This window comes from Nestor notabilis, unplaced genomic scaffold, assembly GCF_000696875.1.
Source record: "Nestor notabilis isolate BGI_N333 unplaced genomic scaffold, ASM69687v1 scaffold294, whole genome shotgun sequence".
Taxonomy (NCBI): Eukaryota; Metazoa; Chordata; class Aves; order Psittaciformes; family Psittacidae; genus Nestor; species Nestor notabilis.
This window is the reverse complement of record NW_009925874.1, coordinates 124,462-147,598: the sequence shown is the minus strand read 5'-3', so window position 1 is coordinate 147,598 and position 23,137 is coordinate 124,462. Positions and strand designations below refer to the sequence as shown.

The window sequence follows — 23,137 nt, the reverse complement described above, 5'->3', positions numbered from 1 at the left end:
CTGAAACATTTAGGTAACCTCTTCTTCTAGCAGCCATACAATGCTTATTCCCACATTATCTCAGCATTTCTTAGTGAGACAGTTGTAAACCAGTCATTTTTCAGCCTACAAGTCAGGACAAGGTTTCTTGACCAAGCGGCACTGCAAGTTCACCCTGGGGTCTTCAAATCAAAGCTGCTTTCTATATGACAAGAGAGTAAGAGCTGCTCAGGTATCCTTGCTGAAGTGGGCAGATGAGAACGCAGCTTGGCTCTGAGCGGCTCTGCAGTGCTGACAGCACTGTCAGCAAACAAAGCAGTTAGGACTCCAGAAACAGAGAAGAGAGAACAGATGTGTGCTGGGATAACAAGGTGCTATTATAGAGACATTTTTCTGCCCCTTTTCCATCTTGAATGGTTTGCTACCTGGGAAGTCCCTTTACAAATGGAAATTATTCATTCCATGCAGTATATTCACAGTGGCTGACATCAAATATGGTCACTCTGTGCCTAGTATCAGCACCAGGCTTGTCGAACCAGGCTGTTCATTCCTGAAGAGATGTTGCATTCAGCGGGGGAAGACAGTGCCAGTGGGAGCAAAGCAGATGAGTATCAAAGGGGAGTTGCAAGGTCAGCTTGAGGGCCCATCACTTGGACCTGGTAGGGGCACAACCACCCCAGTGATGCACAAAAGCTAATCTAATTTGTGGTGCCTTGTCCAAATGTGCTAAGGATTTAAATCTGCCTCTTCGGTTGGAGAGGTTGCCTGTGTTTATGCATCTGTTGTCACAGAACTTAGAGGCAGGAGAGGTGCTGCAGGTTGCCAGCTCACTCTAGTGTAGGAGCTGTAACTCCTGGGGTTTTGAATTTTCAGGGTTCTTGTGCCTGCCAGGAAATCATTAGCTGTACCTTGAGGAACTCCTCACCCCTGGACACAGCTCCAGGGAGGCTGGATGCACAGGAACTCTGGTGGGATTCAAATTTCCTGGTCAGAGCTGCTTGAGCACTGTTACAGTCTGATGCTCAGTTCCACGCCCTGCATGTTTGGGGGATGGAAAACCCAGTGAGGTGCAGCTGGATTTCCCTGGCTGTGGGAAAGCAATGTCTTGCAAAGTTATCAGCGCTCAAAGCCTGCGTGGGAGATAAGAGCTGCATTTCCCAGATTCGGGGACTCCACTTTACTCGGTGCCTTCCTCCCAGTGACTGTTCTTCCCACGTGATTTGAGGGCAAGGTGCTAACTCATCCCAGCACTACCATTAGTGTCACCCAGTGCAGTGTCTCCTCTGCAAAGCAGAGCTGTGTGCGCCTGCGTATCTGTGTGTCTGGGGGCCGGGAGGGAGCGTAGGCCCTGCATTACCCAGCTCTGCTCGGCTTCTTCTCTCCCCTCTGTCCACCTCCGGGATGGTGCAGAGCATTGGGGTGTGTGCTGAGCGAGTGCAAGGACATGGTGGCTCTCTGCAGAGAAGCAGGAGTTGCATTAGGCAGGGTGAAGCAGTGCAAAGGTGTTTCCTGACAGCATCAGGGCTTGTATGAGTTCTCCCCAGAGTCCAGATGATAAGGGAAGTGATAATGATGACTGATTCTATGGAGGTTTTTAACAACAGCAAACCCACTTTCATTGAGCACAAATTCTTGATGCTTGATCTTTCCCTCTTTGCTTTGAAGCACTAATGCATTCATAAGTTAGACTTCTATTAATAACACAAGGAATATTTTTCTTCCATCCCTGGTTGTCTGTGAATTGTGGGGAAGGCAGGAGAAAGAACCAGTCTAGATTACATACAGCTCGTGGTCTGTTCACCTTGATGCTTCTACAAAGCATTTGTGTCATTCTTCCATTGCTCATTTAGCTGCATATACACTTGGAATCATAAGCAACAGATAGAAGGACAAACTGGAAAGCAGGTCATGCATCTTGTGGAGACCCTGTGAGCCATCCTGAACAGAATACACTGTGCCTTGATCTGGGACTTTGAAACGGGGTGATGGTACTGCCAGGGGCCATGGGCAATGCTGTAGAACTCTAACAGATTTTAGCATAGCAGAACATGCTGGAGTCGATGTCAGCAAGGGTATGGTTCATGTCCAATAGGTGGTTCCATGAGACTTTCTTCATGACTATTCTTTTCTGTGTACTGCTGTAGATTTGGTTACATCTCTTGTCCAGCTTTTGCAAGGACCCCAAAACTGAGTAGATCCATATACTGTGAGGTGATTTCTGGGTAATTGGGTTATCTGTTTTGGTAAGGAAACCACTTACCAGTGCCTGCACACTTCCAGTATAGTGCTATGTTGTGTAGCACATTTAGACTTAGGCTGGTAAAAGATAGATAAAAGCCTGCACAGGGAGCGAGACAGCATGAACTTCACCTTTTGTGTCTGTAAATGAGAACTGTGCAGCTCCTGCATGGGCTTTGGAGAAGCTCTGAAAAGGAAACGTTCCTGTGTACTGCAAGGTGTGCATCCCTTTTCTTTGGGAATACGTGACCTCTTGGCTTTCATAAACACTTCTGAATAAAAGGTCTGGCACAAGGAGCTGGCAAACTGGCTGTCCTTTGCTGTGCTGTGGCAGCTTTAGCAAACATCCTGTAAGCTCACTGACTCTTGAAGCAGATGGGAAATCTGTTGTGAGCCCTGGCTTTCAGTGCAAACCCAAGTGTGCTTCAGAGCATGCCAGCCATGGGTGAGGTGATGCACTGTGTATGCTGTGGTTGGAGAGCAACTAGGCTTGTTCCTCATCTGGGAATCAGAACAAATGCCTAGGTCGAAGACATGATTAAATCAAACTCCAGATTTGGCAGTGACTGTTGGCTCAACCCTGACTGCACTTGGAAAGTTTCTGGGCCTGAGTTTTGCAAAACCTCATGTGAATTAGATCTTAGTCAGAAGCTCTTCCCTGTGAGGGTGCTGAGGCACTGGCACAAGGTGCCCAGAGGAGCTGTGGCTGCCCAATCCCTGGCAGTGTTCAAGGCCAGGTTGGACACGGGGGCTTGGAGCAACCTGCTTTAGTGGAAGGTGTCCCTGCTCGTGGCAGGGGGTTGGAACTGGAGGAGCTTTAAAGTCCCTTCTAACGCAAACCAGTCTGTGATTCTGTGAAGGATATCTTGTTCAGAACTTCTCTCACTGTATTCCTGTTACCACTGGGCTCCTCTGCCTTTGCCTCTTTGCGGCACAGGCACTCCTGTTATCTCCTCCTGATCCATCACCCAGATGGGGTGTATTCCTGTGGCTTCTTGCTGTCTAGTTGGGCCAAAGCCTTCCAAACAAGGGCAGCTTTGCTGGTTGCATGCTCCTTTTGCAGCACAAACAGGAATTGAGGCTAACAGTGGCAGATGTGGGTATGGCCTAGGGCTTTTGCTTTTGAACAGGGGATCTGGAAGCCTCATCTGCAAGTAAATTCACACAGCAAAATCTGCACTGCAGACAAAAAAAGATTTGCCTTGACATCATCTGCCCTGCTTGGAGCTCCGCAGTCAGTCAGGAGAGCAGTGCACAGCTCCCAGCCTGGCTAGCTTAAGAGAATTAAAGCTAAGCTTCCTCATGAGCTAATGCGAGCTGTTCCCACCCCAAACACAGGCTGCTGGATGGCTTTGTGTGTGTCTAACCAGTACTGCATGTGGGTGGATATGTTATGTGTGTGTGAGTGAGTCTGCTTTGGAAATGAAGACATAACATCGGGGGTGCAGCTAATAATACAATGCCTTGTGAGTGATGTGGATGTGAGAAGCGCAAAACAGAGCTGAGCACGTCAAGGATCACGCTCTCTGGTATCACAGGATGGTGATTCTCAGGTCCAGACCACCACTACCTGTTTTTTTTTACTCTTCTTCCCACCCTAAAGCCCCTCAGATGGCTTTCCAGTCCTCTGCTTCCTATAGCTGAAATTAAAAAGCAAGGGGAAAAAAAAAGCAGTGGAATCTCTCCAAAGCTCAGTCCCTCAATGAGCACAACCCTCTTTGCAGGGCAGAGCAGCTCTTTTGGAGAATAGGAAATGACAAAGGTGTTGGCTTGTCCATAGAGATGAAAGATTATGCCTATCCATGAACATAGCTGTGGGAGACACTGGTCTATGGAAGTCACTGGGGGAGGGGGGAGATGTAACCCCTCTGGGACTTGGCAGCTGTTAGAGGGTATTATTTTCACAAGGCTGAGCTGTTTTTAAACACTTCCTTTCATGTAATCATCACATACACGTTTTCTTAGTCATGGCAGGCCATGAGCATTTCTTTCCAGCTTCTTAGATAAGTACAGAGACAAGCTGTGAAAGAGCTGAACAAGATGCCTTGGCCTTAGTCGTTTACTTCTCCTTAGCTTGGACCGCAAATGAACTTTGGGCCTTGCTTTTGTTGCACAACCTCATGGTAGAGCAGTTCTTTCAAGTAAGGACAGGTCAGTGGAAGCTTGTGCCTGCCACAGTCTTGGCTACTCAGATCTGCAGTCCGGTTAGGGATAAAGACATAGGGTTGGTGACACCTCCAGTTGGAATGGTGCAAGATGGAGCACAGCTTTCCTACTGCTGCTCACAACAGGAGGGGAGAGAATTCTTCACAAGCTCTTTGAAAACTTGTTTTTCAAAGGAAAGATACACAGCCCTGGTCAGCTCAGAAAGCAGAAGGGAGGATATCCCAGATAAAGGAGTTTTGTAGTAATGAAACCTACCCTGATAATTCAAAATCCATGGCTTCTGACAGAGCAGACTACTAGCCTGTTAGCAGCCAGATAGCACAGTGAGTAGTTTTAGGACAGTTTGAGTAGTATGCTTCAGCTGTGTTCATACCCTGCCCTGAAGCACTAGTTGTGTGTGGTTGTGCTGTGTACTGTGAAAGTTCTGCACTTCCCCTCAGTGTTAGCTTTGCTGCAGTGCTGGGTCAGATGATTTCTCCACACACTGGGGTTCTGGTGGATCCATCATAATGTCTTTGAAATTAGTTGTTATCAATAGATAAAATGTATGGAGCCAAATTCCTTGGTGAGAATCCCCTGCACCTAGTGGGGGTGACAGTGGGAACCAGTTTTACTCCTTGGAGCTACTTCTGGCCTGTGTCTCCTGTACAGGTACCTCTGAGGCTCGTATGGACAATGTCTAGCGCTGTGTGAGACCTGCTAATACTGCATTCCTGTGAGATACCAGACTGCATTCACATTTTGGTGTTTGTGGAGTGGATCTTCAAGCAGGACTCAGTGAGGCTGGTTCTCTGTTGCTACAGTGGAAGTACTTTAGAGCACTGAATATTCTGCTCTTCCCCCACAAAATAGCTATTTCTGATTCAATGTCTTTCGTAAAGGAGATCCCTAAATTACAATCTGAATATCTAATGAGGTAAAATGGCTTTGGATGTACTCGAGGGCAGAGCTAATCTGCTCTGCCTGCACTCCAGTGAAAGACCAGCTGCTGCTCCCCACGGAAACCAGGGAGTGCTGGGGATGGTGCCTCCAGGGACTTGCAGAGCTTTCTTCCAGGTACCCGCATCCCTGAACCATCTTTATACTTCTCTTTCTCAGCCTTCCTGTATCTACTGAGCACCAACCAGTTTGGCTGAGTCTTATTACGTATGTTTTCGGAGGGATGAATTTGAAAGATACAGAGGAAAACCCTAGCTTTTGCCTTACTACTAAGCTTACTTAAACAGAAGGACTGGATTAAATTCTGGGCTAATTCACATAATATGCTAGCACATGCCTGCTCCGGCTGAAATCAAAAGCTACAGTAGCCTTGAAATTAGGTCCTGTGTGTGTAGAAGTGTATTTTGTGTTTTAGAGAAGAGGACCTTTGAGAATGCATTCTTGTGTTGCTTCTTGGAAAAGCTGGAATTCATTGAGACATTGCTGCCATCCTTGGTGCCCAAAATGGGGCAGGGAACAGACTTGCCTCTAGGCACCACAAGCAAAGGATTACACATGCCTTTTCTTTTAAGACACGAAATTTGAGGAAGCCTGGAATAGTCTCTTGTGGCTGTAGCTTTCAGTACTCAGAGCATGGTTTGCTTATTTTAGGTTTTCTTCTTCCAGCCTGGGCACCAGAAGTCCATATTGGTGAGGAGGGCTGTGGCATCTGAAAACTGCCGTTGCCCATCTTGCACTTGGGCTTCAGGGAGGAATAGACCCTGTCCTCACCAAAAGAGAAGAGAACAGAAAGAGCTCCTGCCTAGAAGAAAGGGGATTTAAGATTTCAAACAGGTAGATTGAAAATGTACACTTGGACCTCCTTTGTCAGTGGAATCTGTACCTTAAATAGGCAGGAGAGAGCTTGAACCTGTCCCACTATCCTTTTGGTAACTGTTCACTGTGCCAACAAAACTACTTGCACATTTCAGGTATAGCTGAAGTATAAGATACTATATAAGGTAATTATGTAGAATGAGGTAATTATATATATATAAGGTAATTATATTGGTCGTATGTCCAAAAAGCTTGTGATTTCACACTCCCTTTGTCACATGTCTGAGCCCTGATACTGATGTGCAAATGCAGAGAGGTTTTTACGTTATTTATTGGGTTTTCATGACTATCATATCTGTACTGTCCCAGCTGCTTGTAGAAATAGCTTTGTAATATTCCTGTGAAATAACAAGTATATATATTCCCATTTTATGTCTGGAAAACTAATACATGGAGAAACTACATTCTTTTCTAGCAAGTTGCTCATAGAATGTGAACTTGAGTGGTGGAGCCCTCAGTGACAAGACTGTCCTACCTTGTTCTGCAGTGTCCCTCTTGGGAGGCTGGGAACTGGCAGGCTGGAGCCTCCTTGGTTATGTATTGATGGAAAATGGGCTGCATCAATCTGAATATATTTCTGAAACAACTTGTTTCTGGCAGGTTGTTCATTCTAAAAATACAGTTATTTCTAATTGCTGAGCAGAATGCTTAATGAATTCTTCCTTCCCAAGAACAATTCATCAAAGACATGATTTAGGGCCGGCACTTGCTCCCCCAGGGCTCAATGGCTGTGTTCCATTGACTTAAATACAGCAGATCAAGGCCAGCCCATACTGGAAAAGATTATCTAAGCATTTTTTAATGGTGCACATCACTATTTGTCTGGATGTCTCTGGCAGAAAAGTACTATGTATATTGGAGGAGCAGCACTAGACTGTATAGTACAGTTACAGTAAGATGCTGTGTTCTGCAACCAGTGTTTTCCCATTTTATATATATTTTTAAAGAGAGTTATTATGCAAACTCCCATTGATCATCATGGGTATTCAGAATGGCGAGGAAAGAAGGAACTGCAGTTACAGCTTGCTCTGGATGGTTTCTCAGCTGGACTCTGTGGGTCACTGAGCTACTGCAGCATGGATTAGAGCTTTGAGAAAGGAGAATCCGCTGGGCATCCCCAACACACCACAAAGATGTGCCCTTTCTACAGAAAATCAAAACTCAGAAATCTGCAGCATGTTCTGGAAAGAGGGAGAGAGATCCATCAACATCCTGCATCTTGGTAAAAGCCATACAGGTGTGAAGTGAAAATGCCCAGGTCCCCCAGAAGCTGCTTCCATGGAGCAGTGTTACGTAGCACCCTCCGTGCCCTGGAAGATGAAAAGCCAGTCTGACAGGAGGGAAAAGGCCTTTTATGCCTTGAATGTGGCCACTGATGTTTTCTGCTCTGTGCAATTGGTGGTTCAAAGCATCCTCTTAGGGCAGGTGTGTCTGGGGGTACCCTCTCTAGGGGAGAATGTATTTTAAATGAGCAGTTTCTGAGTTTCTCATTCTCCTCGCTCAGAGTATGCACCAAGTCCTCATTTTTCCCCAAGGCTTCTGCTGCCTGTTGGCTTCTGCTGGGTTCCCTCATTTCAGTCAGTTCAACGCAGAGTTGTTTGTGGGGCCAACAAATAATAGTTTCTCTGAAACTTAGAAAAGGCTTTGGAGCACAGTTCCTTACATAAGGTGCTGCCTTTCTGTGGAGTGGAACTGCCCTTCAGTCACTCGAATGGATTCAGGATTCCTGGTCCCCTCCCTTCTGCAGCGGACCTGCCCGTGAGTGAGGCACTCAGGAGATAACCACCTCTCTGCTGCAGTCCTGCTTCAGATTCCCCAGCTGGCAGTGCTGAGGGTGAGCCTCAGCTACCTGCATCAAGAGCTTTGAGGTCAAAAGGAAAAGAATCTCTTGTGAGCTACATACTGTTTTTGTAGGTGCAGTGATTAATTCAGCATCCGATGTTAGGAGGGGATAGTGGATTCACGTGGATGCCTTAGCTAAGCACAGCCTGGGCACAGTATGTTTCTGCTGAGACCCAAAATAATCAGAGGCGCTTGGACTTTTTTTTTTTAACTTCTGCATTTTTAGAAGGTGATTTCATCTGTTGTCCAGGGTCTCAATACCTGGATCACAGAATCACAGAATGGGTTGGGACCTTAAAAATCATAGAATTGCATTCCTTGAACACTGCCAGGGATGGGGCAGCCACAGCTTCTCTGGGCACCCTGTGCCAGCGCCTCAGCACCCTCACAGGGAAGAGCTTCTGCCCAAGAGCTCACCTCAGTCTCCCCTCTGGCAGCCTCTAGCCATTCCCCTTGTCCTGTCCCTATAGACCCTCGTCCAAAGCCCCTCTCCAGGTTTCCTGGAGCCCCTTTAGGCCCTGGAGCTGCTCTAAGGTGTCCCCTTGAGGAGCCTTCTCTTCTCCAGGCTGACCCAGCCCAGCTCTCTCAGCCTGGCTCCAGAGCAGAGCTGCTCCAGCCCTCGCAGCAGCTCTGGGGCCTCCTCTGGCCTCGCTCCAGCAGCTCCACGTCCCTCTTGTGCTCTTGACCCAGAGCTGGATCAGGACTGCAGGGAGGGTCTCCCCAGAGCGCAGCAGAGAGGGTGAATCCACTCCCTGACCTGCTGTTCATGCTCTGGGGGTGCAGCCCAGCACATGGTTGCCACTGAGATCCCAGCAATGTTAGGTTTGTTTTGGATTCACTGAATAACTCACTGCAAACAAGAGTTTGATGCTAGCAGCAGGAGGGCTGGGGAGGAAAAATATTTTCTGCTTTTGCAACTGAAACACACATAGCCACCACCTCATTACTATGTTCCATGTCTTACTCCCTTCCACCCCCATCTTCGCAGAAGAGGCTTATGGCTGGCACATTGTGCTGAAGCTGGTCTGAAACAGTGATGCCAGCATGAACATTTCCCAACAGGCCTGGAAGTACTGATGTAAACCAGTGTTCTTCTGGTGATTCTCATAAGGTAATACTGGTCAGTGTCAGCTGAGGTTTGGAAATAGCATACAGTATATACTCCAGCCATCCCATTCCACAGTCCACATTGCTCCTTTGGCACTTCCTCAGCCTCTGCTACTTGAAGCCATACTTCTGAGAGTATGTACTTCTCAGAGTACCTCATTGAGTAAATTCCTTCATGTAGCTGAACAAGAGCTGCATCAGGTTCAGGTTTGATCCATCCTCAGTCACAGGAAGCTCTTTCTCTGTTCTTTGGTCTTTCATCGTAAGGTGATGGGATGTAAATGGCCAGCTACCCAGACAAATGACATGCAGAGTTGTTTCTAAGGCAGCTTAAACCCACTGGTGGCCTGCTGCAGAGATTGTTGACCTGGTGTTGCACAGTTCAAAGGTTATGGTGGCTATCCCAAACCTGGGTCTCTAGGAGCCCCTATGAGAGCCTGGATGTTGTTAAGAGACTTTCTGTTTCACCCATTTCTATATGGAGAGGCTGGAGTTGTAATTCCTAATCAACACCAAGCTGTGGCATAGCAATACCTAGGAGGAACATTTTTAGCATCTCAGATGGCTGGAAGTCTTTTTGTCAGCCTGGAGATGACTTTGCTATCTGCTGCATGCATTTGTCACCTCTCTGTGGGCAACTGCAGAGCATGAAGACATCAATTTGTCAATCCAAAGCAAAACAACCGCTAGCAGAAAGCACTGCCCCCCACTTTCTAAGCTGTGATTCTTACCTAGTTATGATTCATGTCATCTCTCTGCCTTAGTTTAGCATTTAATTTGAGTAAATTTGGGTTCCTGGTGGTGAGGCTGACATCCTAAACTTATGTCAAGAGCGCCACATCGGTACAAACCAGTTGTGAATCCAGCCTGTCATCCTTGTAGCTTATCAAGAAGATGAGTTGGTGGAGGATAGCTGTTCCATCAGTTGGTGTCATATGGGCACAAATCAAACCCTTGGCCTAAAATTGCTGCTTTTTGAGACAATTCAGGACTCCCTAGTGCAGATCCACCTTCCCAACAGCCTGCCTGAAGCCTTGAATTTGACTCATGCTGGATGTTGGATTGGCGCCAGGGCCTGGACTTCATAATGTCACAGTTTATGCATGTCTTTAGGCTTTAGCCCTTCACATTCCGTAACATATTCATGATGACTTGGAAGCTGCAGCCCTTATTGATCTAGCTGTTCTCTACACAACGTATGGCATGTTTCCATGGCAATAGGTTCCCCCGAAAATGGCTTCCTCCCTTTCCTCAGTTTATTGGTCTTTTTCATTATTAAATCATCAGAGATAAATGCACACAGAGAAGGGTCAATGGCTGGATCAATGGGCAGCAAACAAAGAGGAACTTTTCCATATTCATACAAAGGATAGATTTCAGAACATCAAACAATGCGGAATTGCCAGGCTCTTAGCGTGTTGGCCTAATACATAATGCATCCTGGGAGCTCTATGGAATCAATACACATCTAACACCTTGAAAACCTTTGGGATTCAGCATGGTGGGGGAGGAATCAAGATTTATGAGCACAGTAGGGTGGGATATGAAGAGAGAGTTAAGCTGTATGACCTGGGCTTTCTGCCATAAGGGCAGTTTAAGTGCTACAAATGGAAAATTGTCCTTAATTCTTTGACTGTGGGGGGTTTGGTGTGCAGGTTCCTTCTGATGAAGTTTGATGCGGAAGCCACACTGGTAATCCCAGACCACCAGCAACTGGTGTCATCTGTAAGCTTCCCTCAACAGGGAGCTTGAAGTGGGCTGACATAGCAGCAATAGGGAGAGGAGTCCTTGCAGTCAGTTACAGCTTGGTTTGCCAGTGCTTGCGCTGACCTGGTTTCCTTTGAGAGGAAACATGTTCTTACAAATCTCTCACAGAATCTGCACCATGTTGTCTTCTCAAAGTGTCTCCAGCCACTGCTGCAATGAATTTCCACTGCAGAGCAGTTTATGTCTTTGATCACCTCAGTGGTGCTGTGGGAACAGCGATGAATTACCTGGTTCAGCATATAAATATTAGTCCTTTGGGCCTTCAGCCGGCGCGTTTTTTTTAGCAGGAGAGGGAATAAGCTTCCTTACAGTAGTACCCACAAAAATCTCCATGAGCTGGTAATAGCTGCATCCAGGCAAGTGAGAAAATATTGCTAACGCTGCTTTCAGATGGAAGTGGGATGTGTACTCTATTGGCCTCTATACTCCAAATATAGAGCCGGAACAAACGAAGTCTCTTGTGGCTGTCTCTGTTCCTGTGTGTGCATCCCTCAAAGTGAAATGAAACCTTGCTTATTTTTACCTTTCTAGGAAGATTGGCTTCTAAGTATAGCTTTAGGATACAGTTTAGTTTGTCAGGATGGTGTTTGCTAGTAGGAAGGCAGCAGGAGTTGAGGAGAGTGGTCAGTTGACTATTTCATGCAGAATCTACCATGACTGCTCTTATTCTTGTGACACGTTTGTATCTCAACATCGCTGGAAATGAAGTGCAGGAGTATATTGTTTCTGTGAGACACAGTGTGTCTGCAGAACCTAGGTGCAAGTGTTCCAATACATTTGCATTTATCAAATGGCAGATTACACATAAACCTCTTGCAAATGCTTACACAGTTTCTATTAAGCACAATGCAGGTTTAGGTGGTAGATACATACTTTGCAGATTAGATGTCCAGAACTATAACAGGCAGGACGCATTCAAGCCAGGCAGCAGTGCCATAGCCTCCATGAACTTCCCTGCCATGCTTCAGACTGTAAAGAGATGACACGTCACAGGGTTTGTTCAGTCTCCAGGAAGCTGAGTTTGGGGATAGCACTTGCTGTGCAGTTCATATACAGCATTTGGAGGAACTTGAGTGGAAGATAACAGTATCTGGTAATTAGAGTGCTCTGGTCCCAGCCAAATCACTTTAATTCTATCAGCAGCTTCCCTATCTGAGGGAAAGTTAAACACACTCAGGAGAAGGGATGTTAGCAGCTCCTGGGCATAAGATTCCATTTTTTTTTACATGCTTGAACCATAATGTGGTTTTGCTTCATGACTGCCGCTCTTCAGCACAAAGATAATGCAAAGTGCTTAGGTTTGGAGACAGAAAAACAGGGAATGTAATGAAGCTGTTCCAACAAGGTCACAGAACACCAGGACTATCTGCCTTGACTGATGCACAAAGCCTGTTTTAAACTGACTAGGGGGAGGCAAATCTTTACCTCTTCAAGAAGCCCAACAGTAGAGTGGGTGTAGTGCAGGTGCTATCAAAGAACCAATAATTTAAGCTAACTTAAATTAATACAGTGCATTGTGGTTTGTATGTTAAAGGGCATAATTCACAGTGTACTCTGTTATAATCAGCTAAATGCATCAATGCCTCAAATGTGGTGTTTGCAAATTGTCAACTATTACAGCTGGAACAAAAATACCACCAAGTAATGTGTACATCTATATTTTTACAATGGAAAAGAAAGAAAATCTCCCCTTTGCTGCTACTCAAATTGTAGTATTTAACATGACTGGAAACCTCTGCTGAAGCTAAGCAATCCTATTTGCTGGATAGCACTTCTACCTCTAAGTGAGTTACTGAAGTCTTTAGTATCTCATAGTCCATCTATTTGTAATATGGGATGCTAATACAGTTTAATTACATCTCTTGGGATTTAATGAACGTATGGACATCACTTTGAAAAAGGCAGGGTGCTGCTCACTGTTTGATAATGTAGTATTAGATTTAAAAAGTGACCCTAGAGAAGCAATGAAAAGCTTCCAGGCTGCTTTGCTGGGCCTGCGAATGCCACGGTAAAGTATTACATAAGCAATAGCTTCCTTAATATTCCACTCACCCAAATCCATGTCATTATATTTTAAGGTAGTAATATGAGCATATGTGTTAAACTGGAAACACGAAATGCAGTGCTGCAGCTCCGAAGGGATTGGGTGAGCAGTTAGTTACTGGTGGTGATAATCTAAGTCAAAGGCTAAATACAGACCTTGGGAAGTATCACACCTCAAGTGAAAGTGGCACTTGAAGTCAGTGAAAATTTTGTAGAAGACAACACATGAGTTCTAAGAAATCTTGATGCAAAGTGCTCCGAGGTGTACACCTTTTGTACTCTGTGCTGTCCCTTGTGTAAGCACCTAACGTTCACCATGAGCTAATTGTCCTTTTGCTCCTGATGACAGGGAAGTTAATCACATAGAATCTCAGACTGGTTTGGTATGAAAGGACCTTAAAGCTCATCCAGCTCCAACCCCCTGCCACGGGCAGGGACACCTTCCACTAGAGCAGGTTGCTCCAAGCCCCTGTGTCCAAGCTGGCCTTGAACTCTGCCAGGGATGGGGCAGCCACAGCTTCTCTGGGCACCCTGTGCCAGCGCCTCAGCACACTCACAGGGAAGAGGGTCTGCCCAAGAGCTCATCTCAATCTTCCCTCTGGCAGGTTCAAACCATGCAAAATTGTGTCCCATCTTAGTGATTCACTGATACCTCTTACTCTGTGACAGCCAGCTGAGGTATCATGATGACTACAGCATCTGAGATCAGCAGATGAATAGTTCAGAGTACCAGCTGCACAGGGCTCCCAGTCCTGCCTCTTCACTGTCATCATGACAGTTGGAACACCTTCTTTAGGTGCAGGTAGTTGCAGCGTAGCCCTGGACTGCTGTATCACCCCTGGTGTATCTCCACTGTTCATTTCCTATGTACTTGCGCAGCAAGAAGGGAATGGGCCAAGCAGGGCTGAGTGAGCAGCAGCAGGGAGGTCTAGAGGAGGCTGGGACACAGCAGAGCTCTGCTCCTCAGGCTGTCAGCACACATGGCTTATGATCAGTGCTCTCAGGGTTTATTCAGAGTGGCAGAGGATACATATTATTTGCATAGATTGGTCAGAAGGAATTAAAACTGTTTGTCTTCTTCTTTAGCTAGGGCCCCCTAATCATTTCCCATTATGCAGCACATGGAATATTGTTTTAAGTCTTTTTACTCTTTTTTTTGCAGATATTAATTTCAAAGAGGTTTTCAAGTGCACAGGTATTTGTGTAACTCCCTGAAAATAAATGAATTCTCACAAGTGAACTCTTGGCCCCAGTGGCTGGTTAAGTGTTCTTTAGTGTGTTTAGGAGCAGTAAATCACCATTTTCCTCCTGTTATCTCTGTGCATAATGCAAAGTTTGTAACTCTCCAGTAGAAATACGCCTGCTCCTCTCTGGGAGAAGTAATGCTTCCAAAGCCAGGGAAGGAGCTCTTCCTGCTGTTTCCCTCTCCTCTGTGTTCAGATACTAGTGTGAATAGCTGCTTCCTGGAGTAAACTTACCTCCCACCGCTGCTGCTCCAGCCACACTGACGCCTATTTGCTCATGCTCTTTGCAAAGAGGGTTTCTATTTCTAGCCTGACTAGTGGTGCTGGGAATTGCAGCACAACCTCTTTCCTGTCAGGATAGCTGCTGGTGAGCATAGCAGGGTCTGATTCAATGTGCAGTCCAGAGCGGGGGAAGGAGAAAAGGGCAGACTTTCATCAGCTTCTGAAAGGAATAAGGTGCAATTCCTCCCCATGGAAAGTTGAGGATGGAGATGGCATTTGGGTCTCAGCAGGTGGCACTCTGTTTCTTGACTCAGCACCGAGGCGTGCTCCTGCCTGGGCTTGGGAGAGCCTTGGATCTGTCTTTAGTTATGGTTTTAGCAAGATACTATCATTAAAGAGCTGCTCTTGCAAGGCTGGGAAGGTTGGCCATGGCGGTCTGAGTACACTTCCATTGCTGGTGGGAACATCCTGGCTCCTGGCATTTCTAGTTAGATGCAGTTTCTTTTCTGCTTCCTCTTTGTGCACTTTTAGGCAGCACCTCAGTTCAACCCAAGAGTTGGCTGCCTTTCAGCACAAGCTGAAAACATCTAAAAGACTTTGGTAATTTAGAGATGAGGTTGCTCCAGTCTATTTTCTCTCGATGGTGCAAACACCACAGAGCAAGAGCAGAAATTTAGGCCACAGATGTGCCCCACTGGGGCAGGTTTTGGGTGCCATAGTGACATGGTAATGCTGACCCAGCTAACCTCTGCAATTCCCTGTTTTCTCTCCAACTGTTCACAATCCTTCTTGAGCTCATGCACTGTGATGGGTTACAGTGCATCATGGAAGAGTTTTGAAACATCAAGGTTTATTCCATTAAAACCATGACATCCAAAAGCAATATTCTGAGCCTGCTGTTCCATTGTGCACTAGACAGAAGGGAAAGATGATCTGACTTTCTGGTCAAAACCCACCTCCAGAAGTGTATGTACTATTAAATCAACTGACTGACGCCACCTCTGCTTAAAGAGCATAAAGTATGTTCCTAAATTGTCTTTGCCACACTGAATCTCAGATGTATTCTGTTACAGCTAAATAATACATTAGGAATTAAAAGCTTGGCGGCAGCAGCGTGTGTTGAAGGGTGATTTTCAGATCTAAGAAGCATGTGTAGAGTAGGATGTAGGATGAAAAACAAGTGTGTTTGAACAAGACATCTGGTTTCTGTAGTGCTGGCAATTCCGTGTGCTGCGAGCTGCTCGGTCGCCCTGAGTCAACTATAATCAAACAATACATTCATATTTATTAATTTTTTATGTAGGCTTTTGAAAACAGGAAGAGAAGAGAGACGAAGACAAGATATCAGAGGAGAACATCCAGGAGACTGTTAAAACTCTTTATCAAGCCACACAAATAGCTTCAGATCTGGTTAGACTCAAAGAATCCAGTTCAGGTCCTCATCTTCACTTGGCCTCAGACTTCTGTGGACAAATCCCATTCAACTATCCCATTCTGCAAGACAGGGATAATAACTCTATCTGCATCTCATGGGTGCTGCAGAGCCAAGTTCATCACTGTCAGTTCTGTGGAGTCCCTGGGTGAAAGGAATAGCAGAAATACAGAAAGCATGTATTATTAATAGCAGGCGCTTGCCCTCACGTATATCACATGCACCCTTAGTCATCCTGGCCAGTAATTTGTGGGGAGTGAAAAGATGCTTCTCCACATAAATACAGAGTGACACATGGATGGTATTAGGCCTCTGAGGTGTCATGGTCACCCAGAGTCTACTCAGTCTAAGTCTAGTGATGCCACCCCAAGCAAACGATGCTTCATCTGTGAAACTTAAAATGTGCAGGAGCTGTGGGATCTTAATAGTAAAATTTGAACTTCTAGGCTGTTACACTGTGAATTCCCTGTGCTGGAGTTGGTGCACAGACCAAATTCTTGGGGGTTTTCAGCTTTTACTGCCTCCTTCATAGAGTCCAAAGGTTCTTTCCTCCCTGGCACCTTGGATACCCTTTTATTAGCAGGGGTGCACTGGTACTCAGGTTTACCTTCTGTGTTTTGTAAGTGATGCCTTTAAAGGTCAGAACTGAGGGAAGCCTGTGACAATAATCTTGAGGCACTAGTACACCCTGGAGGAGAACTCTGCTTCAAGAAACACAGGGCAATGAATTTTAGCACTTCATCGTTGCTTGCCCACATAACAAACCATGACTCTCTGCAGACAGTTCAGCAGTCATAGCAGACTGGGACTGAGGAACGTGTGTGAAGTGAGTTTGAGGATCTTAGAATTGGAATAGCCATAAGAAATGCCATAAATCAGGATGCGGGACAGCTGACTGTGCTATGACTGTGCCGACTACAGGGGGGGGTGTAGCAGGAGATGCTAGAGCCAGGCAGAAAACATTTTACAGGGGCTGTGTGTGTGGAAAACATCTCCCTGAAACTGTGGAGCCATCCTTGCCACTGCTGTCACTGTCACCACTTGCCACCGAGTATTGAAATCACCACCCAGTGTGAAAATAAGAGGCACAAGAATCCCAAGGTCTCCGAGGAAAGCCTCTCACTGTTCCATCCCTGCATGTCTGGCCATGTCTGCCTCATGCTATTCATTTGAAACTCAGGAAAAAATTCTTTTCTTTGTGCATCTCCTTCTGTATCCCCTAAGGCACATTGAAGATGGCTGGGAGGTTATTTGTTTTCAGTGCTAGTGCACACATTGTGTCCAGACTTGCTGCTCTTGTGGGATTATTATGGAGGTGAATTGACTAGGGAAGCTGCAGCATCATCTCAGGCCCTTCATGAGGAAGACCACAACATGGATTTCTACTGTGTCAATTCACAACACTGCGTGACACAGCTCAGCTCTTAGAGATGGACAAATCTCACTGCCGGGTGTCTGCCAGCACCAGCTGTACCCTTATAGTAAGTGAAGGACTGGGTGCTGCCATGCCTGCAGGGGTATGGCACCTAGAGAGCAGGGCAGAGATAGATGATGGCATAAAACCTCAGTAGTGGATTATAACTTTGCTTACACTGAAGTCACCAGTTCCCACCAGCCTCTGCTGAATGTTCTGAGAACTGCTGGTGTGGTGCTGTGTTGTGACCTGTCTGTATGTGTGTAATAGCTGGAATCTTAAATATGCTTTTAGGTGTTTTAAAACATACTCTACCCTTTTTGTTTTCCTGCTGAGAGTTTAAGAAATGTAGTTGCCTCACTATAGAGATACTGTTCTGTAGCAGCTCAGAGGCCCAGCTGAAGAGCTCTTACCAAAGCTACATTTTGAGGATCTTTAAGGCAAACCTCTTCCTCTGAAACACCTCAGTGATTTGGGCTGTAACCTGTCAGACAGAGAAGCAGCACGTGCATGTCCTTCAGCAAACACAACACTTGCCTACATTCCATCACTGTCAATCCAGACTCACGTGGTTGACTTCACCACTGTTGGGAAGATTGATTTAAAGGAAGGCTCAGTTCTCTCCCTTGTGTTAACCTGCTCCATGGCCTAGGAAGTTTGGCTTATTTGGTACTCAAGAGATAAGTAATGATGCAAAGATCGTGCTGATAACCAAACCTGATAATCTCTTTGCTCTGTGCACTTTGCTCATTTGCTGGGACAAGTGCAGCTTAATACAAGTTATTTATGATACCTCACAATATTGTAGTAGCCACCCTGTAGTCTACAATGCGGAGCTGGTGTAATCTTGGCAATGTGAAGCCACAACACGTAGGCACCTCTGTGTGTGAAACATTCGGAGAGGACTGGAGCACCACTGTGTTGGGCAGTGGCTCCTTCCTGAGACTCCTCAACAAACTGGGAGACCCAGGAAAGTTTTTACTCCTCACCCTGGGTGACTTGTATCAACATTGTGTCATTGTGTATCTTTTACACTGATACCTAGGAGAAATGTTAAAATGATACTACTGACCTAGGGCTCAAGTGAGGAGAAGCTGCTTGGAGACAGTGCTTCGTGGAGCAGTTGTTAAATGTTGTCATTGCTTACTTTAGAAATGAAATAGATGTTGCCAGGCATGTACCTCCAGGCTTTATTGATTATGTCTGTACGAACAGGGGTCTGTAGTCTCAAGTCCAGGCTCAGCATAAGCTTGGCTCAGCACATAACCGAGCACTGCAGATCACAGCCTGGTCTTCAGTTCCATCCTGAACCCAGTGCTGTCAGTGCTGGCTGCTTCTAAAGAAGGATCCAACAGTAGCCTGAGGTTGTTAACCCTAACTGGCTTTATTGATGTATGAACTCTGAGGCCTTCCACATACTTGTGTTCTCTCTCCCTTTATCTAACAGTCATTGTAGTAACTGTAGGTATGTCAGTCTCTTCTTGGGTGGCTCTGAAGTCCCAGCTGCAGTTTTCATGTGGGCATGTCCAGCCCTGTCCTCAGTTCCTTTCTAAACCCTCTAAGCCAGGATGAGTGTTCCTCTGATATTAAGTACTTCGTTAGCAGCTTGTGTACTCTGAGTACAGACAGACTGGCAGAGCACAGGGAGTGATTGACGGTAGAGATGTATAAAGCACATTAGTTCTGTTGACTTGGGCTCCCTGATCTCCCACACTGTAGCTGACCTTCTGCGTTTCTGTCTTGCTGTCCAGGTTTTATTGGGATTTGACCATGCTTCTCCTGATGGTAGGGAACCTGATCATCATCCCTGTGGGCATCACTTTCTTCAAGGATGAAAACACTACCCCATGGATTGTCTTCAATGTGGTTTCGGACACGTTCTTCCTCATCGACCTTGTCCTCAACTTCCGAACTGGGATTGTCGTGGAGGACAACACAGAGATCATCCTAGACCCACAGAGGATCAAGATGAAGTACCTGAAGAGCTGGTTTGTGGTGGATTTTATCTCCTCCATCCCCGTGGACTATATCTTCCTGATAGTTGAAACACGCATTGACTCGGAGGTGTACAAGACAGCCCGGGCGCTGCGCATCGTGCGCTTTACCAAGATCCTCAGCCTCCTGCGGCTTTCCGCTACATCCACCAGTGGGAGGAGGTGAGCAGAGCATGTGGTGCACTTGCATCCTGCATCTTTTCTCTATTTATGCTGGTATTACACAAAAGTGCTTTCTTTGAATGCCCATTCTCCTACTTTCTGCCAGTGTGAATGCTAACAAATTATGTCTCGAGTCTGACGTTCTGCTTTTAGCAGGTTCTTGAGAGGGCCTTCAGCATATTGGTATTTAGTCATTTGAGACTCTACTATCTGCTTCACCATCACAATATATGTAATCTGTAGAGATGATGCATGGGATGGGTGGACCCCCCGCCACAAGTGTGGAGTTACAGAGCTGCCAGTAAGTTGAGCAGTTAGCCAGACAGTGGGGTCTTGCCCTCCCAGACCCCAGAAGGTCCAGAAACAGCTCAGAGGAAAGGTCTAGATAAAGCTGATTTGCAGAACCTGTGGCACCTCTTCTTTCACATGCTTATCTCTTTAAATAAATGGCTTGGTGGTGCATTTCTAATCTTCTCACTTTCTAAATTCTCTTAGTGTGTTAAGAGGAAGAGGAAAGAAGAGCAATCTGCTGACAAATAGGGTCTGTTTAAAGACATAAAGGTCTGGTGAAAAGCAAGAGCCCTGTGCTGTTCCCAGGAGAGTTCCCATGTGCAGGCTGAGCTGTCAGGCAGCATGCAAGTGAAGCCACAACCTTGCAAGTAGGTTGAAGATAGTTAATTTTTCCTGTCTCTGTGCTCTCCAAAGCAGAGAGAAAGCTCTCAGCATCTTTCTTCACATGTCAGGAGCATATTTTCAGGACAAGGAAAGCTGGTCAAGGCAATTTCATCTTCCTCCCCATACTTTCTCGTCTGCTTTGGAGCAGAGCCTGATGCAGAGCATGATCTAATGCAGAGTGTGCTCCTGGGAATGTGAAGGGAAAGCAGCCATGCAAGTCATGGCTAGATTGCACCGAGCTGTCAGAACACTAATTCATGACAGAGCTGGACCTCCTCCCAGCATCACTGGCTCAGAAGGGGAGCACTGGTGCACACTTCAGCTTTGTGGTGTCATGATTTGTGCGTGCCTTACTTGCAGCAGAGCAAAATGCCCTGGTGAAGATTGGGATGATGTTGTGCAAGGTGCTGTACAGATGTGCAGGGAGAGGTGGCTACAGCCTGAGGAATTCAGTATGAGGTTCGTTTGCTTCATAGCACAGGCAGGCAGGAGATGGAGATAAATAAGGCAAAAGTGTCTTTCCCGATGTGACTCAGTAAGTCAGAGACTGAGCAGAGCAGTGAGGTATCTCCAGGTCTGTTGTCCTGTCCCTTGGCTCTGATGCTGCTCTGTCCTCTAATCCAAGAACACTCAGGAAAGGCGAGGTGGTGTCTTAGGCTGTTGTTAAAAGTTGCTCCTTCATAGACATTTACACATAGCCCCATCAGTGCATAGCTCCCTGCTTGCTTGTTGCCTCTGCTCTTTGACTTCCTTTCCTGAAGGCTGTTGATGAATATATTTGCTGTTGATTGTACTGGATTTGTTCTAAACCATAATGAAATGAAAACAAACCAGAGCCCTTTCCCTGTCATCTTCTCACCCGCTTTCTCTGAGCAGCCATTTCTAGTTTAAGTCTGGTGATAGAGACCCATGGGGCATGTCTCCATTTTGCTGGCTGTGGTGGGTACGAGGGCAGCACAGCCAGGAGCTCGCCAGACCCCCCCTGAAGAACTGACTCCTGGAGTGATGCAGTGCTGCAAGTGGAAGGGACAGATGGTGCTGGATTGCAGTTTGAGACTGCAATGCAGACTCTGTTATGCATTGCAGAGCCCAGCAGCCCAAACACCATAGTCTTTCCCAAGCAGCAGTTTCCTGGAGAGAGTATGATCCTAGGAGGTTTTCCACCTTCTCAAATAGGGGAGGGAAGCAGAGAGAAGGGCTTATGCCTTGTTGGTGCAGTGCAGGCTACAAAGCAGCAAGGAGAGAGGGAAGAGAAGTGCTTCATCTTTGTGTGGTAGTAAATGGTTGCACTCCCTGGAACCACACTGACAGTTCTTCTTACTCTGAATGCACACTTCTCTGCAAGTTCCCATTAATCTTCCCTCACTGCACAGATCAGCAGTGGTAATCTGGAAGTGTTCATTCCTGTAGGACACAGCAGTGTTGGACTAGACTTGTTACTTGGGGTGTACGCAGGGGGCTGGTTGCTGAGCAGGCTTAAAGGAGGACTGTTGGGTTGCTGAAGACTTTGGTTCTCCTTTGTTCCCCCACACTACCCCACTCAATGTCTTACGTGATAGGCAGTATCCTTCTCTTTGGCTCTTTGCATGTGACCAGATAAGCTAAAAAAGACTTGAGTAGGGCTCACTGGTCCACTGAAGAAGAGTCTGTGTGTGAACAGGACTGTGTGAGGGGCAGTCCGAGGCAGAGTTAATAGAGGTGGCTGGAGTAGTCGGGGGGGAGCATGCTGCCTTGTGTCTGGATACAGCATCCCTGCTCACCTGTACTGAGCTTATGCAGTGACTTCTGATGGAGCAACCACTGCTGCCTTGCTTATGACTAGTGCAGAGACTCTGGGTCCTGCATGAGGAGGAGAGGGGGATCCAGTGTACACAGAGATGTTACTTTGCCTCCAAGATGAACGTTCCATCTGTGCATTAGTGTAGCTCTGAGTGAGTACAGGGATAAGTGGTCCCTTCCTGAGCTCACAGTGAGCCTCTCTGTTTCTTCCCCTGCAATTGGCCATGCTCTGCATGAATTTATCGCTCACCCTGCAGTGAGGAGAGAGCAGCTTCTCTAAGGCTGCAGTGCTGTAAAGCAGCCAGGCTCTCACCCTTTCCAGATCAGTGCTAGTCAGGAGTCTGTGGGCTCGAGAGCCAGTAGTTTGAAGTGCCTGAGCCACTGCGGCTCAGCAAAGTACTGGTCTGACATCCTCCCCCAGATCTGAACCAAGTGCTTTGGGGCCTGCAGCTGGTCAAACAACCTGAAGGAAACAGAAAAACGAAGAAGCAAAACAATCTAATGTACCCGTGTTCACTGGAGTACAAAAATAAGCTTAATCCCAAATGTATCAGTTTCATTTTCATGATCCGTTTTGCATGAGTGGTCCAACGCGTGACTTCACCAGTAGGGCAGGATATAAATGGAGTCTTTCTGAAGTGTCTGGTAGCAGTGTAGGGAGGCACACTGTACTAGCCAGAGCCTCACCTCAATAGCATATTCTGAATTTCAGTGTCTGGTAGTCACCAAGTCTATAGGCAGAGATCCAGGAGGATCTGTGTGCAGAGCTGTACAGCCAGAGATAGAGCAAACATCATGGAATCAACCAGGCTGGAAAAGACCTTTAAGACCATCAAGTCCAACCATCCCCAGCACTGCCAAGGCCACCACTAATCCATGGCACTGAGGCCTCGTCTACACAGTGTGTGAACACTTGCAGGGATGGTGACTCCAGCACTGCCCTGAGCAGCCTGTTCCAATGCCTGAGCGCCCTCTGGGGAAGGAATTGTTCCTCAGCTCCAGCTAAACCTGCCCTGGGGCAGCTTGAGGCCGTTTCCTCTTGTCCCATCCCTTGTTCCTTGGGAGCAGAGACCAGCCCCCTCCTGGCTCCATCCTCCTGTCAGGCAGTTGGAGAGAGCGATAAGGTCCCCCCTGAGCCTTCCCTTCTCCAGACTAAACCCCCCAGGTCTCTCAGCTGTTCCTCATCACACTTGTGCTCCAGGCCCTGCACCAGCTTCATACATGGGTTCTCCTGTCACGCTTTGTTCATTCCCAGTTG

The 23,137-nt window shown here is 46.6% G+C and overlaps 1 protein-coding gene across 1 annotated transcript in view; it reads left to right on the top strand.

Annotated features, from left to right (window-relative positions):
• The window catches only part of LOC104404726 (potassium/sodium hyperpolarization-activated cyclic nucleotide-gated channel 4-like), a 91,390-nt gene that overhangs the window by 8,554 nt on the left and 59,699 nt on the right, over positions 1–23,137 (top strand). The window contains 2 exon segments of the mRNA XM_010013243.1: positions 19,021–19,397; positions 19,400–19,425. Coding sequence (XP_010011545.1) covers positions 19,021–19,397; positions 19,400–19,425 — 403 coding nt within the window.